This window comes from Mercurialis annua, linkage group LG5 (assembly GCF_937616625.2).
Source record: "Mercurialis annua linkage group LG5, ddMerAnnu1.2, whole genome shotgun sequence".
Classification (NCBI taxonomy): domain Eukaryota; kingdom Viridiplantae; phylum Streptophyta; class Magnoliopsida; order Malpighiales; family Euphorbiaceae; genus Mercurialis; species Mercurialis annua.
The window spans coordinates 9,007,607-9,028,154 of NC_065574.1; the positions used below are offsets into that span (position 1 = coordinate 9,007,607).

General features: G+C 33.4%; 2 protein-coding genes across 5 annotated transcripts; both read right to left on the minus strand.

The window, feature by feature from the left end:
* Positions 1–447: 447 nt before the first annotated feature.
* LOC126683090 (protein ANTI-SILENCING 1) lies at positions 448–9,445 on the minus strand. Of its 4 annotated transcripts, none has more exons than XM_050378920.2 (14): positions 9,170–9,433; positions 9,033–9,081; positions 7,614–7,969; positions 6,999–7,167; positions 6,435–6,548; positions 6,047–6,354; positions 5,592–5,618; positions 4,364–4,456; positions 3,343–3,421; positions 3,111–3,201; positions 2,514–2,619; positions 2,264–2,380; positions 830–921; positions 448–723 (listed from the first exon to the last, which is right to left on the minus strand). In XM_050378920.2, the coding sequence occupies exons 3-13, from the start codon at positions 7,926–7,928 to the stop codon at positions 862–864; spliced, it is 1,479 nt and encodes a 492-aa protein (XP_050234877.1). In that variant the 5' UTR covers positions 7,929–7,969; positions 9,033–9,081; positions 9,170–9,433; the 3' UTR covers positions 448–723; positions 830–861. The 4 variants fall into 4 exon arrangements, with proteins under 4 accessions (XP_050234877.1, XP_050234876.1, XP_050234879.1 ...); XM_050378919.2 differs by having other exon boundaries at positions 9,033–9,086; XM_050378922.2 differs by lacking the exons at positions 9,033–9,081; positions 9,170–9,433 and having other exon boundaries at positions 7,643–7,777.
* A 6,119-nt stretch (positions 9,446–15,564) lies between these two features.
* Positions 15,565–20,279, minus strand: LOC126681336 (uncharacterized). The gene is made up of 7 exons (XM_050376881.2): positions 19,697–20,279; positions 19,287–19,597; positions 18,475–19,209; positions 18,077–18,205; positions 16,753–16,956; positions 16,361–16,561; positions 15,565–16,061 (listed from the first exon to the last, which is right to left on the minus strand). The coding sequence occupies exons 1-7, from the start codon at positions 19,968–19,970 to the stop codon at positions 15,939–15,941; spliced, it is 1,977 nt and encodes a 658-aa protein (XP_050232838.1). The 5' UTR covers positions 19,971–20,279; the 3' UTR covers positions 15,565–15,938.
* Between the last annotated feature and the right edge of the window lie 269 nt (positions 20,280–20,548).

Genomic DNA, 20,548 nt, shown 5'->3' on the forward strand with positions numbered 1-20,548 from the left:
TAGCTCATCTCTTATGCTTAACTAGCACATGAAATAATGGGTAATTAGGATACAACAGCTTCAAGTATTATTTTCTGCTTGTCAAAAAGTTTTATTTTCTTGAGCAGAATAATAACTCTCTTACTAAATACACGAAACATAAAGAACTGCAAAACTCTAAAAACCTTGATCTTTCTTCGAGTACAAAAATACTTTTCTTACAGAGATCATCTTCAGACATTCTCATAAACTCCACAAAGAGAGAACTACCTGAGACAGAGACATACATAGATCTAAAGAATAAGATTTCAAATCAGAAACAAAATAAACCAATTTTATTTTGCAAAACTAAACCTACAGCAAGAAACTAACCAAATTAAATAAGCCAACTATCACCCAAATTCATGCTAACCGCAACCCCTGAAAAACTGCTACGGAATTTTTTCAGACAAGAAGTGTTTTTTTTCCCTCAAAGTTACCACTGATTAATTTGGATAAGAATTGTAACTGTATTTTGATACAAAAATGTGTGTGAACTGCAGAGGTGGCTCATAGGAGATGATATGAATGAATGAATCAATTTACACTAAAGTGACTCCTATCTAAACCTTTCTATGATTTACAATTTCTTCCCTTCCAAAATGGTATTACTCCACTCTACAAAAACAAAAGTTAGCGACAGCAAACTCCCAAATCCGCCCCCTCCAGTCTCCACACTTGACCAAAACAAAAGATCATATTTCCCTGCAAACAAAAGAATCGTTTTACTTCGAACAGTAAAATGTCACCGCTATTGATGCGGTAACAAGAGCATGATAATTAAAATACAGCAGTCAAAAGAAATGCTAACCAAATCAACAAGGCATTTCCTCGTGTGCAGCTTTACAAGTTATATTTCCCCTTTGACCGACTCTTAGCATCTTCTATTTCCTTTGCCTGCCGCTGTTGAATTTAAATTCCTTAGCAGTAAGTAAGTAGTTCTAGAAATTCAAAAACTGCATTTCTATATCAACATTTATGTTCATTATGGATCCATCATGCCGCTGATTACACTCCTAATATCATGTACATAAATGAGACATGCACATCACAGTGACATCATAAGTCAACTAGCCCACGGTCACACAGCTTATGTTCTTACATAAGTCCTCCAAGTTTTGGCCTAATTAATATACCAAAGAGAACGATGAACAACTGAAAATCATGATTTCAACATTCTAGTAAATGCTAATTTTACATATCTATTTCAGGGTGTAAATAATGTGATGTTAGAAGAGCATTAGTATCACGCCAAGAAGCACGGAAACTTTGACAAAGTTGCGCGTCCTGTTTTGGAAACATTTAAGAAACCATAAACTCCTAGAAACTCACAAGGGAACTTTCGAACCATTTTGGTAAATAAACAAAAAGAGGCAATTGTAAAGAACAATAAAAAAAATCTTTAACAAATAATTATTTTAATCAATTACCCACAATTTTTATTATTCACATCACCAACAATAAATCTTATCTTCTTATTTTTATTGGGTAATGTTTGATTTATTGTATTAATTGGCATAAATGTATAAATAATATTTAACATATAGCATTTTGTAATTTTTAAAATTATTAATGTATCCCTATATTTTTATTATTTACACGTTTCGTGTCCTTCATTTTAAAAAAGGTTGTTTCTCCATGTCCGTTTTGTGTCGTTTCCGTTCCCGTGCTACTTAGGTATCACGTCCATGTGATATTATATGAACTTTCTAAAGAAAATCATGAATATTGATTGGATATTAAAACATCCTAAAGTTAAGAATTGTGACAGAGACTTAAGCTCTCAATTCATTATGCCATGTGCACAAATTGAAAGTTGAGAGCTCAACTATCCTATCCACATTAAAAATTAACTGAGAACTACAAAGATGGGTCTTGACGAGTGATCCACTTTTTCAAATTTGAACAGATTGTAATGTAAATAGTGCATTTGATATAACAGTTGAAGCACCGCCTATAGAGCAGAACAAACAAACTAGCATTTCGATCAATTATGCACAATGCCATTTATATTACTCTTTCTTGCTACTTTAAGCTATCTCAACAGGAATTTAGCACATAGTAAATGGATAATGTGCAATTTTCACGGAAGAGAAGCAAAGATCAGGATTCATGATATGCATCTCACAGGAATGCTCCAAGGAATTTCTAAAGTATGCATTTTGTGTCACAGGGAAAACACATTTAGTGATATGTATACAGGAATATAAATAGAGAGGCATGAGATAAGAGTTATTAAAGGTACCGTTTGTAATGCATTCCACCACTTAGCAGACTTCTCCTGCAGCAGGCACCACTCAACTGCCATATCATATTCAATGGTATTGCACTGGGCATGGTGTGATGTTGATACTGCTTTTTTCTTAGCAAAGAGAGGAGGAAATATAAGTTATAAGTGTAGCTCTTCAAACAGAAGTAAGTATTCACAAATAACAGGAAAATTAATTGCAATTTAGATAAAGAAAAATCAAAACTGCTTTGTTATTATATTCTACCCTTTCTTCAGATTGGCCTTTCCTACATTCAGGAAGAGAAAGATGACCAGCAAAACCAGAACGTTTCTCAGGAACTTTTACAGAACCTCGGCTACCAACAATAAGTCTGCAGATAAAACAAATAATCACTGAATATGATACTCCAATTGTCTGAAAATCTTATCACCAGGGGCAGCCCATTCAAAAGCTAAATAATTTCAATGTGTTGCTGATTGAATCTAATACATTTATATTGTTATTGATGAGTAGTAATTTAATTCCATTCTGTCTGTTTTCAAGACAACAAGACTTCTTACATGAAAAAAAAAAATATGAAAGCCTTCAGGATTCTAGTTTATAACAAAGATCCAAGGTGGCGATAAGTGGGGTACACATCACAAAGGATTTAGCATTCTAGAATCACATGAAATAGGAGGCCAGTCAAATGAACAACTTTCTGTAAGTAAGATCCTCTTTCAATCAATCAAATATCATTCCACTTCCTCAGTATCACCAGCTACTTAAAAAAAAGTACAGAACAACTTTACCTTAGTAGGCTATTGGATGACAGAAAAAAGGTACCGTAAAATGCAATATGCATGCCAATAAAACAAGTACCTCCCATCTGTCATCGTCAGGCATCCCGACTGCAACTTAGATAGTGCACACTCAGCTGCATCTTTTGATTCAAACACAACAAAAGCTTTACCTGTTAGCATACAAGAGTTCGGGTCACGCTCATACATTTTAACATTATAGCCTTATAGGTAAATATCATCGAATATCAACCACAAAATCATGCATCTTGTATAGATGAATAAAAATACCATAGCCAGTTAGAAAACATTACCATAGTCTGGGCTTGAGAAAGTACTTTGTCCTACCATCTTTGCTTCAACCTGCAGCTTAAATGCATCCCAGACCAAATCCTGAGGCAACGGGTGTTCAGTTATTTCCAAGAAAATACGAACTGAAAAGGGTAAGAAATGCATCATGGTCACATCTAACTTATGTTAGATTCCATCTTAAAACCAATTGGTCTCAAGTGGAGGTGCCCAACTAATATTTAAACACATGTCCATTCACACACACAATCAATGTGGGATTTCCCACTTCAACACTCCCCCTCACGCGTAGCGTGTCCGGGCCGAGTAACCAATCCCCCCTCACGCGCAACTCACGTGGGCCGGGCCAAATTCAAATTGTGTGAATGGACAAGGCTCCGATACCATGTTAGATTCCATCTTAAAACCAATTGTTAGATTCCATCTTAAAACCAATTGGTCTCAAGTGGAGGTGCCCAACTAATATTTAAACACATGTCCATTCACACACACAATCAATGTGGGATTTCCCACTTCAACAACTTAAAACCTCCTTCAATCCTCATTTTAACGTTTAAGCACATAGCTATTAACTTCTATGAGCTTATAATGAGTAAAACTGAATATTACTTTCAAGACGTTAAATCTAGAAATAGCAAAAGGACCAACTTAATGTATTTGCAGTTCCACCTCCACCCTATGTTTTGACAACAATAAATATTAGAGCGGATAATAGCCATTCAGGAAAGCACATTCTGATTAATCCAGTCCGACACTAAAGGTACATTCAGATGCAAGCATTCAAAACCATAACATTTTTATGGGATAATGATTGTAAAGTTAATAAAAACAATAAGTTCTTTGAGCTTAAGCCTTAAGCTGCCAAAGGGAAAATCATTAGTTGCAAAAAGATGACAGCACACAGTTGATTAGGTATACAAACTCCACGGGACTCCAATTACAATTTCCCCTGAATACAAAGTCTACTTAACTACAAGTACAAATTACATTGACAGAAGTTCTTTTGACTAGGAGAGCCATTGATACCTCTACTTCTGATGATGCAAGAATTGGATCCAAATTTCCAAGCAAGACCAGGGTGCCTTTCTCTTCAGCTTTTTGTAGTTTATCTTCCCAAGGCTGTAAGACATGAAAATTTAATAGCAAAGTTACACACAAAAACATGCCAACCTATCTTAACTTATCATGTTAATACTATGCGTCTGATAATGCGAGGTATACAGGTGATAGATTCAATAACTTACAGCAGTAAAGAGTAACGTAAGGAACTTATAACAACTGGAAATGAAAATTGCATCAGAGACCATATTAATACAGAAATTTAGAAACCACTACTTAAGAATATAAGAGGAAGCTACTTTATTGACAATCACAACACTTGTATTGCCAGAACATAATGAACAAGGTCGGCAAAGCATGAAAAAGAAACTGCTAAACTGAAGCACAATTGATCAGATCATGAATGCTACTGTTAAAAGAAAGAGCAAAATGAAATTTGGCAAAGCAGTGACTTACAGTTGCTCAACATTACATATGGACCCCCAACCCTGTGTAAAAAATAATAGGACAGCAATAATAATCATGTGCAAAGCTTATAATTAAGCGCTATTTTGCGATGCTCAGCCACAAGCTTGACTTTTAGGTTAAGCACTTCTTTGACCTGATATCCTAACCAAAATGAAGCAAGAAACCTTATGTGGGATCAGCAACTCATATATTTATGCTGATGTCTATACATTGTTGCTCTCCTAGAACTTTAGTGCATTTCATGCACTATTCAGACCTATGAGCTTCTAGAACATGAATCATTACTACATAGCGGAGCTGCTCTCAAAAGCTTTCCTCATATAGACCACGCTTATAATGCTCAACAAATTTTTTTTAAAATAAGGCGAAGATAGAAAAGCTTAAAAGGGCATTGCTATTATTCTTGCAATTGCTGATAACTTCTGCAGATATTGAGACATGAGTAGCACACATAATTTAAGATGGAAAATCTCACATTTCAATAGATGTTAGCTCTTAATATCTCCAATAAAGCAACTATCCTTTCAGTTTCCTTTAAAAGTTACATTTGAGGTATTAAATTTCATTTTGTTCTAATTCTTTATCACTCAGTTTCCATTATAGTTTGAGGTCCCTACGTTTTAAAGATTTCAGGAGATGGCTTTCAAAAAATAGTTATTTCAGCTCAAAAAGAATGATGTGGAAACATCAAGGAGAAAGTCGGTGAAGGAAATAAAATGAAACTCACTTGTTGCTCGAACCAGCGTCTTCTCCCCTGCAGTTCAAATCATAACAAAATTGATTAATAACCACAGTCAGAAGTGCTAGTTAAATAATCAATTTGAAAATTTTTTGATCAAATTTGTAAACATATTTTCTTGCAACTGATGAACCATAGAAAGAGTGTAATGGCAAGGGTTCAAGATAAACTGTTATCCTATTTTCAGTGCATGTGATAGGTCAAAAAGATTGAATTTCCTTCTCTGTGCATAAATTCTTATGAACATTTTTCTTCTTCTTGACTTTTAACACACTTACATTTACATTTCGATAAGCTCATACAAAAGAGGTTCATATATAAGTATGTTGTAAGAGCATGCACTTCAAGAAACCTATACAAATTATTCAAACACCTTCATAGACTGAATAAATCTTTCATAAGATAACAATTTCCATAAAGAGGAAATTCCAGAGGAAACTTACATCACGAGGCTTGGTAGAAATATTAGGAACAGCTTTCAAGCCCCTATCTACTGCAATTTGAGAACATGCTATATCAGAAACTTTCCCTTCCTCCTCATTCTGAATTAATTTTCTCTTCTTGAAAGGCTGGGATGCATTTGCAGTCAGAATAGAGGAGTCACCAAAATATCTTTTATTTTTAACATTGTCGTCAACTTGGATGCGTGCAACTTTGTTACGCCCAGCCCCATCACTGTCAATAGGAGTTCTACGCCTCAGTATTGCAGTCTCGTTGAGAGCTTGTTCTTGACCAGCTGTTACCTTTGGTTCTGTAAATGTTGGATAAGACTAATTTTACCTATAACTCAAATTTCAAAAGTAGAGCATGTTAGGAAATTATAGAAATAACCTTTCACCACTGGTCTACTGCTGCCAGACTTGTCAACATCCAGTTTAACATTTTTGTTAGGAACTGGTGGATCACCAGCAATTTGATGTTTCCTCTTGTTGAAAAAATGTTCCACTGCAGAAAAGTTTGGCTCATAATCAAAATCCAGACTTGCCAAGAATTTACTAAAATATGCCTCCATTACTTGTAAGACATCACAAAATCAGATTTGTTTTCTTTTGTTTAAGAATAAGAACCTTGGTGCTTATGCTGAAAACCCACAAAAGAAAAAAGATAGACCAATCATTGTAGTTCAGAATATTTTGTGTCATCAATCAAACCATCTTTCTATCTAACTTTTGGCATAAAGGTAAGAGAGCCAAAAGAAGGTTTGCTAAATTAGAAAAGTTCGATATCTTTCGAATTGGCTGTGCAATCACGCATTGCCCCTGAGATTTAAAAATATGTAAAATAAAATATTTTAACCATCTCAATATTAACAGCGTAATCTCAAACAACATAGCACAACAACACAGCCTGAAATTGTAATTCGATTCAACAACAAAAACAAGATAAACAACTAACCTTTAAATCCATCTACATAATCTGCAAAGTTCTTAAGTATCCTACGCCTTCCTACATGAAAACTACGATAAAAAACGAACTCGGCCAATTGCAACTCTTCTTCAGTCGGTTTTGGATTTCTCTCATCATTTGATGCACACACGACATTACATTTGTCTACAATTGCTTCCTGCAAGAAAAACAGAAAAGACCAATCATTTCAATAACTTTCAACATTAATGTAAAGACTAGTTAAGTATCTGTGATGAACAAAATATTTTTAGTATTACTATCAACCAGAAGAAAAAAAACTTGACCAACTTAATCGACAGAAATTTAATGAGCATGCCAAAATCCAATGACAAGATCCATGGCAATACTAAAGCTAATTCACTTGAGAATCAACCATAACACTATTTCTAAGTTAAATACAGTCAAAGTAACTAATTTTTACATAGTGCTTCCTAAGCTACATGTATGTGTGAGCTGAATATAGAAGAACAAAGCCAAAATAGCGATATACAGCTAAAACATAGAATATGTGAAGTAACATCACATGAGTAGAAGTACAAACAGTGAATCTAAAAAGTAAAGCAAATTAAGCAGGAATATGAATAGATAACAAAATTGATTTACCAAAGGGTTAACATTGGAAAGTCCTTTACCCTCACCAGATGCCAGAAATAGCTCATTCCACTTCGGCTCATAATTCCCTAAGAAATTGCGGATTTCACTAGGACGAAAGAACCATACCACCTTTACCTTATTTTCCTTAGATGGAGTTTCATACATTTGAACAAGCTTACCGATATAGGTATCGACATCAGACTCATTGTGGAGGTAAACACAATCATATAAACAGTACTCTACACCATAATAAGTGAATGAGTTGTAGAAATGAATATCTTTGTTTGTCCGGCCATTGCACTTTTTCGTACCCCACTTAAACATATCGCTAGTTCGTGGCAATACTTCAATAATCTTTTCTGAACCTATCATATCAAAGATGAAAACTAATAATCAGAATGCCTCTTCTACAAATGAAAAGAACCAACTAAAATAATTGGACCCTACTGCATTTTAGTATATATGGTGCACAACCCAAAAAAAAAATTAAAATGTGTAGCATAAGAAATTAAAAAAATTAATACATAGACTTAATCATCTTTGGTTAAGTAGCACGGAAACGGAAACAGAAACGAGAAACAAAAATGATATGGACATGGAAAAACGGTATTTTTTTTATAATGAAGGACACGAATAGTGAGAGAAACGTGTAAATAATAAAAATATAAGGTTATATTAATAATATTATAAAATGCTATATATATTAGTAAATTTTATCTATACATTTATGCCAATTTAAAAATAAACCAAACATAACTAAACCGAATAAAAATAAGAAGATAAGATCTATTGTGGATAATGTGAATAATAAAAATTGTGGGTAATTGATTAAAAAAAATATTTGTTCAAAATATTTTTAGATTTTTTTTACAAGTGACTAATTTTTTATTTACCGAAACGGCCCGAAACATTTTCTTTTGAGTTTCTAAGAGTTTTTGGGACACGCAACTTTGTCAACTTGATCAGAACCATTTCTAATTACAAACCCCACAAAAAAAGGGGTAGTAGAAACCAAAGTTGCTAGGAACAAAAAAAACAAACATAAAACAACGAGCGATTATGTAAAAAAGATTACATCATAATTTTGAAAAAACAAATAAATACAACTAAATAAATAAAACATTTCGAAAACTAAAGTTTACGATTAAACAACAGCCTCATAATCTGTTGTCAACTGTTAAAATTGTCAACTGTTAAATATGGTCATCATCTTGAAACCTTAATGAGATGTTTGGCTAAATAAAACAGAACAAAAAAAAACTTAGAATGCAGATGTTAGTTTGAAAAAAATCAACAAATTAGTCCAAAAATTGCAGTAAGCCCTAACTATAGAATGCAAACCAAGCGCGGCCTTAGAACAACACAAAACTCAAATAAAAATATCATCAGACTAACGTAAGCACTACAAAACTGGAAATCAATTTTTACCTCAAAGAAACACCAAACGACATGGCGCCGAGCGAACGAACGAACGAACCTGCACTGCATCAACAGTAGAAAAATTACCAAAAAACTTCAAGAAAACAAAAAAAATCAAGAAAATAAAAACTATATTTTGTTTTTACCTTAAACAGAGTGTGTTTGGGAAGAGAGAAAATGTATGAAAGTGAATGATTAAAAGAAAAGAAAAATGAGAAAGAAATAGGTGGTAGTGGTAGGGAGTGTAGACGTAGCAGAGCAGAGGCGCAAATTAATCAAGAAATGCAAGAGAGAGTACTAACGTGCGCTAAGTAAGTCTGTATTACACGAAATAGGGACTCACTGCAGATTGACCGTACTATTTATCGGACCCATTATTCTTGCTGTTTTTGGAACTACTCTCCTTTCTGGTTTTTGAATGTCACGCGTTGGCCCGTGGAGGATGATTTTTTGTCCTTATCCGAATATAAAGGTTGTTTCGAATTCCAATTGTACATATATATATTGGTCGGTTTGATTTGATTTGGTTTGGTTCGTAAAAATTACCCAGCTAAAATTCATTAAATATTTAAATTAATTTGAATCGAGTTATAAATGTGGATTATGTTAAATCGAAATGAAAAGTTCAGTTCGATCGGTTTGGATTCGGTGAAACAATTGGAAAAAAAAATTATTTTAAAATTGATTTTAATATTAAAAACTTATTGTCTAGTAATTATTTTTATATTTATTTCTTGGATAAAATTTGTTAAATTCTATGTCAACTATAATTAAATATTAAAGATTTAAAAAAATTACAAAATTTATATTCATTTTTTTATTCGGATTTATATTTTAATTTTTAAAATGACCAACCAATTGAAAAATTGAACACTAAACTTTTACATTTTCAAATGCTATTACTTCTCGTCGCATCCGTCTTTATGGCGACCGAGGTCCAAGATTTCACCTCAAAGGTGAAAGATTCTTTCTCGGAATTTATTTTGAAAATCTCTACTACAATTATAAGCCGAAATAAATTATACTCCCTCCGTTTTTTTTTAGTTGTCCATTTAGACAATTTTATTTGTCTACAAATAGTTGTCCATTTAGAAATCTCATGTGATATTAGCTATTTATTTTCCAAGTTTATCCATCCCTAATAAATGACTCTATGTTTTAATTTAAAAGACATTTATTAACTAATAGGGCTATATTAGTATTTTTCTTTATAAATTAAAACAAAGAAGGACTATCTTGGTATGTGCAATATTGGCTAAATGGACAACTAAAAAAGAACGGAGGGAGTATCTATTAGATAATCGAACTATAGCTACAGTTTCTATTTAGTTCGACCCGATTTTATGGTTTTTTTTACAGTTATTTTGTTTTTAGTTTATTTTATTAATTTTATCATTAGATGAAGCTGATAATAATTCATCTAACGGTCATAAATAGATAAGTAAGATTTACTTTGTAATGTGAGCGTGGAAGAGAGGGTGGTGGTGAAGCGGAGCAGCTAGTTATTAAAATGTCATTCATAACCATAATTAGCATGACCTTTTTGTTTTTTGAACTGATACTACCATGACTTCATTCTGCTCACACTCCACTACCAATTTTGGTTTAGTGCTTAACCTGTTCGGTAAGGGTTGCTAATTCTGAGGGAGCATCTTTAAATCTTTCCTAATGAAATTTAGGATCTGTTTTCCTCCAAAGAGAAAATGTATATATATATAGTATATAACCGAGGGGTGATATCAAAATTCAATTTAAAAAGATCGAAATTTTCTCACTCAGCTATTTAGAATAATCAAACAACTTGTGTATGATAATTAGCACTTGTAGCCTACAAGAAAAGACCACCCTTGGCATTTGTAAGGGCGGTTATAATCGCTCCACATTTGTATTTTTCAAATTATTCTTCAGCGAGAAGGGTTGGCCGATCTTACTGGACTCTCCAGATCCGCCTCTGCATGTCCTCCTCTTTTAAAAAAAAATAATTTTTTTTGTGTATAAAAAATTTACTATTAACACATTTAGATGTATATATATATAACTGATATTTGTAGCAAGGAAGCCTTTTATTTATATAGATTGTTTTTTTTATATGAATATTTATGTAGATAGTTAACTGTTGTTCATTATCGTTTACAGTCTTAATCAGCCAATGTTCCTAAAGTTTTAAAATAAGTCGGCCAATGTCCTTAAAAATTGGACTGGCGGTCATAAAATCTTGACATTTGGACTATCATTCATCTAATGTCCCTGAAATTTAACCTTCAACCACTCTTATAATATTCACAGTTCATCACCATCAACAAAGATTTATCATAAATAGTTGAACATAATAGATTCAAAATCCAAAACTTCATTAATGAAAAACAAAATTACACATAACAAAGTACATTACGACATAAGAAAGTAAATTAAAAGACAATCCACAGTGCAATCATCACAAAAACGACCAAAATCCATATGGCACTATAACTGCAGTTCGATTTCTTTGTCACATCTTTCTTTTTCAAATCTTTTCTGCTTGAACTGTTTCTAACCTCTCAATCTTTCTTAATAATTCATTTTGGGGTGGACATGGATCGTTTAACCGATCCATAAGAGTAATTTGTAAACCGGATTATAATAGTACTGTTTTTAAAATTAAAAACCTAAACCTAAAATTATAAATGATTAACCTTTAAATCGGTTAACCATTTAAAACGGATTGATTTTTCGGTTTTGCATTTTTTAACCATGTAACCATTAAAAAATTAGATATAAAAAAAATAACATTTATAGATAAATTTGAAATGTAGTCTTATAATTAAACTTTAATTTTCATTCTATAATTAATAAAATATAAATTTCATATATTCCTATTCAATTAGGTAAATATTTTAAAAGAAATATATATAATTTATATAAATATATATTATTTATAAACCGGTTAACCGCGATTTTTAAAGTTCCAAAATCTGAACCTAAATCATTAACCATAAAAATTAGGGATTTTTAGACAAATACCTATAAAACACCTAAATATTCTCAAAAATACCTTTTGACCAAAATTAGTTAAAATTTACGGTTTGACCAAATATTTTTATAAAAATACTTTTTTTATTTGCAAAAATACGATTTCAGTTTATTAACGGTTTACTAACGGTTTACCAAAAATATATTCACTATAAGTTCACTAACAGTTTACTAACAGTCTGCTATAAGTTCACTAACAGTTTACTAACGGTCTACTATCAGTTTATTTAAAAATCAAATTACTATTTTTTATTTTTAAATTATAGAATGCTAAAATGAATTATTACTTAATTTACTAAAATTACTGGTGTGCTATTAGTAAATCATTGGTTAACCAAACAACAAAAATATTACAGATACACAAGTGAAAAAAAAATTATATAAAAAAATTGAGAGCATCATAAAAACAATAACTATAAAATTTACCAACGGTTAACTTAATGTTTACTAATAGTATTACTAAAATTAAATTTATTGGTATACTATTGGTAAACCATTGGTAAACCAACAACGAAATCATTACATAATTTACTAAATTTTTTGGTGTACGATTAGTAAACCATTGGTTAACTAACAAAAAAAACCATTGCACATACACAAGTGAATAAAAATATTATATAAAAAAATCAAGATCATCATAAAACAATAATTATAAAATTAACAACGGTTAACTTAAGATTTACTAATGGTATTACTAAAATTAAACTTTAGGTATACTATTAGTAAACCATTGGTAAACCAACAACGATATAATTACGATCATTAATTACAAAATAAAATCACAAAACATAATGTTTTAATTTTTCTAATTCGAGCATAGACTCCATCTTTCTTCCAATACAGAGGTCCTATACTATATCATTTTTTTCCGAAAATCCTTGTACTATTTTTTTAATTATTCTAGTCCCTCTAGTTATTCAATTTTTTATTTTTAAGGTCTTTTAATTTAATTTTTTCCATCCCTCTACTTAATTTTTTTCCCAATCAGGCATAAAATCAAAAATGAAATTAGTAAAAGGAACTAGAAAAAAAGCAATCTTTCACCATAAATAACACTTGCACTAACACTCATACTAACACACATATGATTAGCATCACAACTTAAAATGTATCTATTTTATAAATTTACCAATGGTTGGCTATCAGTTTACCAACGGTTGACTATCAGTTTACTTAAAAAACAAACAATTTACTATTGTTTTTTTTAATTATTAAATATTAAACTTATGATTTATATCGGTTGACTAAATATAAGTTTACCAACAGTTGACTATCAGATCACCAAAGGCAAAGACAAAAGGGTTATAATGTTTACGTTAAAATGTAAAAATTAGGCAAAAGTGTGCAAAGAATAGGCAAATAATAAAAATATGGTTAGAGCTCAATAAATATGAAAACTAATTGAATCTTTGAGTAACTCTAGCCATAATTATTTCACATAAATATGTTTCTTGCAGTGTATTAATCACAACTTCAAAATTATATAATAAACACTTTAATATATTTTGAAAGTGAATATTAACCATAACTTGAAACACAATAATACATTTTGAAATTTCCTTGTTACACTTGCTACATGTATAATTTCATATTAAATTAAGTAGCATCCAATATTAATGACTCTGCTATTATTATTTTTTTCTCCATTTCATTAAGTGAATCAAGGACTTTCCCATTTCATCGAGTACATAAACAGTATAAAAATCTCTCTCAGACTTTTCATCAAACACTTTATGTGCAACTTTTTTAACTCTTCCATTGAATTCATTCTTTTTATACAGTACCCATTTATAAAAACAAGTTTCAACAATCAAATCAAAATTATAAATTACATGAAATTATAAATAAAGCACAACAGTAGCAACTCGTTATCGGGAATTAGGGAAGATTATATAGTTTTTTTTAGGAGTAGATTTGTTGATTTCAATTTAACTACAACTGAATCAACCCAACATCGTAATCCTTAGCCAATTCAACGAAAATTTCGCATCATGGCCGGAAAAGTCTCAGCGAATTTCTATTCCGACAACGGATTTATCATCATTGGCGGAGAAAACGGTGGTTGTCGGGGCCATTTGTTAGATTTGGATATGAAGATAGCATCGATGTAAAATCAGTAGTTGAAGTGATAAAGATTAGAATCGAACCCAAGCGGAGATAGTTGGGCGGGTTACGGTAAAAACAAAAAACAAAAAATCAAAAATGAAAGGAAATCAGTTGAGGTCGTAGTCTTAGAAGGATGACAGCCGCATCGTATTTGTGAGAATAAAATGGGTTTTGATGGTGGTGAGCCTAATTTCCTCTAAAAATTAAAGATTAAAATTTAAACCTAAACCTAAACTCTTGGACCAGTTAACTACATTTTTTGGATTGATTTTACGGTTTTGGTTTAGTTTATCGGTTCGATCTGTTTTTTTGTCCGCCCCTAAATCCATTAATTATCATCCTTGACATAGGCTTAACTATTGGATCCACCCAGTTAAAAAAACGAACATTCCTTACCATCGTCATATCTCGAAGATCCAAAAAGTATCCTACCCGGATTAGGACTTGTCCATGTGGTTTTCAAAACGTCCGGAAAATAGCAATGACATTGTGGAATATTCGTCTCCTCCATTTTTAAATGGAAAAATATCATATCTACAGGGAAAGGAGAACAATAATGGAAAAACAAGAGGACAAGAATGAAACAAAAAAATGAGAAAGAAATAAACGAGAATTATCAGAGAAACAATAAGGATTTAAAAGAAAAAGCAGAACGAGAGGAAAGAGAATAATCGAGAGAGAGAGAGAGAGAGAGAGAGAGAGAGTTAAATAAAGAAAAAATAATAAAGAAGATGAATTAAAAAAATAATTATTTTTTGCTGTTAGATATCAGGCCTCAAAAATTTATTGGAGCTGATCTAGCGTTAACAAATAAAAAAGTTAGCTGATGTCAATTTGTGTGGCAAGTTTTGAAGTCAAGACTGAGTAAATCAGTGTCACCGCGTCATCCACTTCAATGAAAAAGAGACGGTGTTGGTCTCAAAGTGGACGGAGGGAGTTTACTGGCCGAAAAATCAAAGTTCATGGAATTTACAAATCGAAAACAAAATTTAGGAATGTTAATAACAAAAAGCCCAAAAATCAGAAAGGAGAACAAATATCATAGCAAAAGAGAAATGGTTACTTTTCATAATGACCTTAGTATTAAACCAAAAAGCACAGAAGTCTTCTCTATACCTTTTTGCACTTGTATAAATATCTATATTTTTTCTGTCTTTGTAAAAAACCCATATTCGTTCCACTTCAACGTGAGCGTACACAGCCCATTTTCATGTTGAGCTAAAAGGTAGCTCAAGTCTGCTCAGAAGATCCAGAAAAAAGGCTTATAATTAGCTGAGAGAGGCCATTATATACCTTAGAGAGGCTCATAATTAGATTAGAATGCCTGGCTTTACACTCCGAATTCTGAACAGTAAAAATAAACATTGCCCGACAGAAAATTATTGGGTATGTTCGCACATAAATGAAGAAAATAAAAAGTTTAAGGTATATGAACACGCCATTCTCAAATGCATTCCAATCAGATAAATGTACAAAGGATGCGCTATTATCCACTCATTCAGTGGAAAACAGCAAACAGCTTTTCAAACTAATCTTTGAATTACTGTGAATTACCAAACCTTATGAAAATTAAAAGATTACAAGTGACTCTGAGACATCTATAAACCCTAGAGAATCAGGGCTTGAACATGGAAGAACACCAAAAATACCCTCCGGGGTAGAACGCTTGTAAACGAGGAAGGAAGAAGAATGGGGGGACGGAAAGGGTAAAGGGTAAGAAAACGAGTGAAAGAAGTAAAACCCTACAGCAGATACAGGCCTATATAGATTATAAATAAATTAGAAGAAAAAAGAAGCATCCTATTGACTTTCCAGATCTGGTCTCAATAACAGTCTGCTTATAAATGGCGACATTGCTGCAAGTAATGCCCTCGGGCACTCCTCGTGTGGAAGATGACCGCATCCGGATATGGCAACTAGTCTCTGCATGAAATTAAACACAAAAACAATAAATTAAGCTGTACGCTAAGAGTTCGAACTATCTCTGCATTGATTTTAGTACAAGAGATTGCAAGTTGGATTAATTCCTCGAATTTTTAAGACCGGGTGAATTTCAACTATCTGAAATAGTCAGGTTGGTTATTCCATATCCTCCAAAGTATTCAATCCATCAAAATCCCATGCTCTGGGAGCATTGTCTCAAGAATTGCTAGACTCAATTTCAGTAAATCCTATTTACAGACTCTTAACATTGTATGAAGCTGAAGAATACGGAAACTTACAGAATTCACAAGTTTGGAAGCCATGACTTGAGACGACTTTAGAGGGACAAGGGCGTCTTCAGCACCCGTGATGACCAATACTGGAATGTCTTCTACTGCCTTCTGCAATGATGCACAAACTTGTGGTTGAAGGACTGTTTCACATGAAAGTTTACCCATCTCATGAAGTGCTTCATCCCAACCTTCCACGTATAATGGAGCCTAGTTGTATAGAAACAAAGCAAGCCAAAAATCAATATACTCATAAATACGAGAACAAGGACTTATTCTAATCAGGCCATGCATATATTTTTCTTTAAAAAAAAAAAAGGAATTCCCTATTTCGATATATAGGCTTAAATCTAGATGGGAGTGCAATGAGTTATTCTTCAATTTGAAGGCGTGCAGCTTACCTTGTATAAACTTAATGTCTCTGCCGTTAGCTTAGTAGCATCATACCATGCACGCCTGTTAACCACTTGAACAATTTCCGTTCGCAGTAGAGGGCGAACAAGATGCTTTTTCCCAAGTGAAGTTCGAAGAAGTATCCTAGCAAAGGCAGGAACGACTTCTCTCGACAAGCTGACATTTAGGAGTACTAATGCTTTTATTGTAACCTAAATGATGCATAAAAATGTAAGAAATGAGAAAGATTGAGATGCATTAATGAGTTGACAATAAAAATTGATAAGTACTTCTATCATTACTTATAAGTTATAATTTATAACTCAGTTGCAAAATTCTAATATCCCTCTAAACCGAACAGCCATACAAGATTTTTTTTAGTAAAAGGCATTTTATAGTTAAAAGAGTTTTGCATAAGTCAGCAGAACAAGAAACACAAATAGTTAAAGAACAACTCTTTCTTCAGAGATTGTACTAAGAATAAGAATGAAGTACACATGACACTGATAAATATTGATAGCGGGCCTTTGACTAGTGATGAATTAAGTGATGTTATCCCTTTAAGCAATACTGTCAGCCTTACAGTCCTAGCAACAATCATCATAGCTATCTGGAATAACCCAGATAGGGATGGCAATGGGGCGGGGTGGGGACGGGGAAGCCATCCCCATCCCCGCGTCTATGGGGAATCCCCGTCCCCATTTAATTAATGGGGATAAAATCATCCCCGTCCCCATCCCCATGGAGATCCCCGTTCCCCGTACAATTAAATATGATTTATAAATAATTTTATTATTTTCATAAGATATTTAAAAAAAATTAATTATAGAAAATAATATTATCTTTTATAATATTATATATTTATGACTAAATAGAAACTAATAAAAAAAATTAAGTTAAATTATTTAAAATTATATATAACATACTAAAACTTATGATATAATATAAATATGTATAAATATAAACCGGGTCCCCATGGGGACGGGGATGGGGATCCCATGGGGTGGGGACTATACTCCCCGTCCCCATTCCCGTGGCTGGGGAATGATTTTTCCCCATCCCCGTACCCATGGGGGTAATTGGTGGGAATTCCCGCCCCATTAGGGGCGGGTCCCCACGGGGAACGGGGAATTCCCTCCCCATTGCCATCCCTAAACCCAGAGCACATCATAGTAGCAATTACCTGCTATTAACTATTCTTTCTGGTGCTCAAATTGCTCAACTTTTTTTTTTTTTGCATTTAACATTTTGTTAAGTAATTATAAGTAAAACTACAGAATTCAATTCTTGAGAGAAGCACAAATTGAATTTATGCCAAGAAACCTTACTGACATTGAAAGCATTCATTGACGTTTGAAGTCTTTGAGCAGCCATCAGAGCAAGCAAGCCTCCATCATCATGACCAACAAGTACCACCGAAGAAAACCCCATCTCAGAACAGAAAGCAAGAAGCAGATCAACCTGTCAAACACAAAATAAAACACTTCAATAAGAAAACAATCAAGATGATGGAAATATAAAGCTTATGAGACATTTATAAAGACCCTATGCACTATGCTTCAGTTGTTGGAAGGTGCGTCTCTCTAATTATCATCATTGAAAAATCATTAACCATGCTGCGCAGTGTGTTACAATGACAATTCAACTGAGCCTTTGCTCTTTAAATTTTGTGCATCGTATATGCCTGCTATAGCATTATTTTGAGCAACATATATTAAATAGTAAATTACCTGAGTTTCAAGCTTATAAGGATTTGGCAATCGTTTCTCTTCCCAATCCTTTAGGCGAGGTCGAGAAGTTAATCCCCAACCAGGCCGATCAAAAGCAGCAACTGTACAACCAATCTGCCGAGCCAGAACCCCCATTACATGCCTCCATGAGAATACTCCTCCCCCAAATCCATGAATCAGAACAACACCCAACTGCCCATTTTCCTCCAAATCCAGTTCAGGAGATCCAGAATTCACATTATTCGTTTCATTGTCCACAGCAGTATCATCTAGGTTAAGAACAGGAATATCTTCCGAAAGAACAGGAGAATTTGGAGCAACGTCTAGTAACGGAGCATAGAGGGAAGAAGAACTATGAAATTGATTACTATAACTCCTATGAAGATTATGATGGGCTTTCAATAACACATTGGACGGCTGCTTTTCAAGTTTCAACCTTCCTACTGTCATCTTCGGCAAGTTACAGCTAGGAGGTTCAAGAAAAGCCGTGGAAGACAACGAACGAGGAGGCGAACCAGGCAAACAAAGTTTGTAATGAACAGTAAGTCCCTGGCAATTGATGAATAAGCTATCAATATCAGCAAGCAATCTAACTGGCCATTCCCCTTCAGCATGAGCCGGTCCAAAGGGCTTTCGCCTCACTTCACTATCACTTTTCGGAGTTCTCCCAGCAGTCGGCGTGGGAGACCGTGGCACCTTTTGGTAAACAGAGAACACATTTTTGCAAGATAACACCTGCAATTTCCATTCAATAGCTAGCCAAATCAAAACTAATTCACATATAATTCATTTCAAAAAGAAGCTAGACTTACAGCTTCGGGGTCAACCCGGTGAAACATAAGCTTCCTCCGGGCTCTACAGCTCGTCCTATAAGCAACCACAGTATGACCAAGAGCGAAAACAACTGAAGAAAGAAACAAAACAGGCATTCCCCACGACTTTTTAAGATGAATTCTTTGCCTCGAAATAGAATTCGAGGAAGCCTCAGCCTCAATTTGCGAATTCATAGTGAAAACACAAGCTTTAACTGATAAAACAAGAACTGAAACTATAGAACAGAGTGTCACAGTTCCAAGGTAAGGTCCATGAGATAAAGCAGGCGAATCACACATCAAATAAACACCTGTGATCAAATTAAAACACAACCAAATAATCTAATTAAATTGATTAATTCAATAAAAATAAAAATAAATAAATAAATCTAAAATAATTTAAAACGTACAGATGATGAGAAACGATCTGAAAACGGAAACCAGAGGAATATCAGTCAATGAGCTTTTAAATGAATATTTATGTAAATGTTCTTTAAATCCATAGCAACTCAAGCAACTAAAACTCGTCACCAATACACACGGAACTATCACATCTCCGACCGCCACTAAAACCGGCATCGACGACACTAACAGCGACGCCACCATCGCCACCATAAATATCACCGTCCGAACACACCTCCTCGCTTTATCAACCATCATCGCACATCCTTTAGCCCCCGCCATCAAAACAAATACGATAAAATCAACAAATTAGTATTCCTAAATTCGAAACCCTAGCGGAAATAAGATCCTCGTCAGGCGGCGGTTTATCGACGGCGGCGGCCATTGTTTTTTTGTTCTCTCCGGCGGGGAGGGGCGGGGGTGGAATGGTAAATTTGTGATCAATGATGGGATTAAAAGGGCATTCTCTAAGATTCTTTCGCTAGGGTTTGTTGATTCTGCAATGGCAGAAAAACAAGGAAAGCGAAGAGAAAATAAAAGAGAAGCTTTTTTTTGTTTGATTTTTTTCTTCTTCGGTTTCTTTTTTGTTGAGTTTTTCAAAATAAAGATTGAAAAAAGAAACGTTTTTATGTGCTGTGTTTTTTTTTCTTTTGAAAAATTTATTTTATTTTTGTTTGTAGTTTGTACCGTTAATTATTATGAAGGAAACTGTTTAATGGGTAAATCATGATTAATTAGAGAGATTAACAGTGTTAATTTGTCTGCCAGGCCAGCACTTGCTTCCGGTCACTCTGCTTATCTGGCTGCTTTTCTTTTCCGTTGACTAAAATACCCTTATTTATCTTTTTTTTTCTTAAATG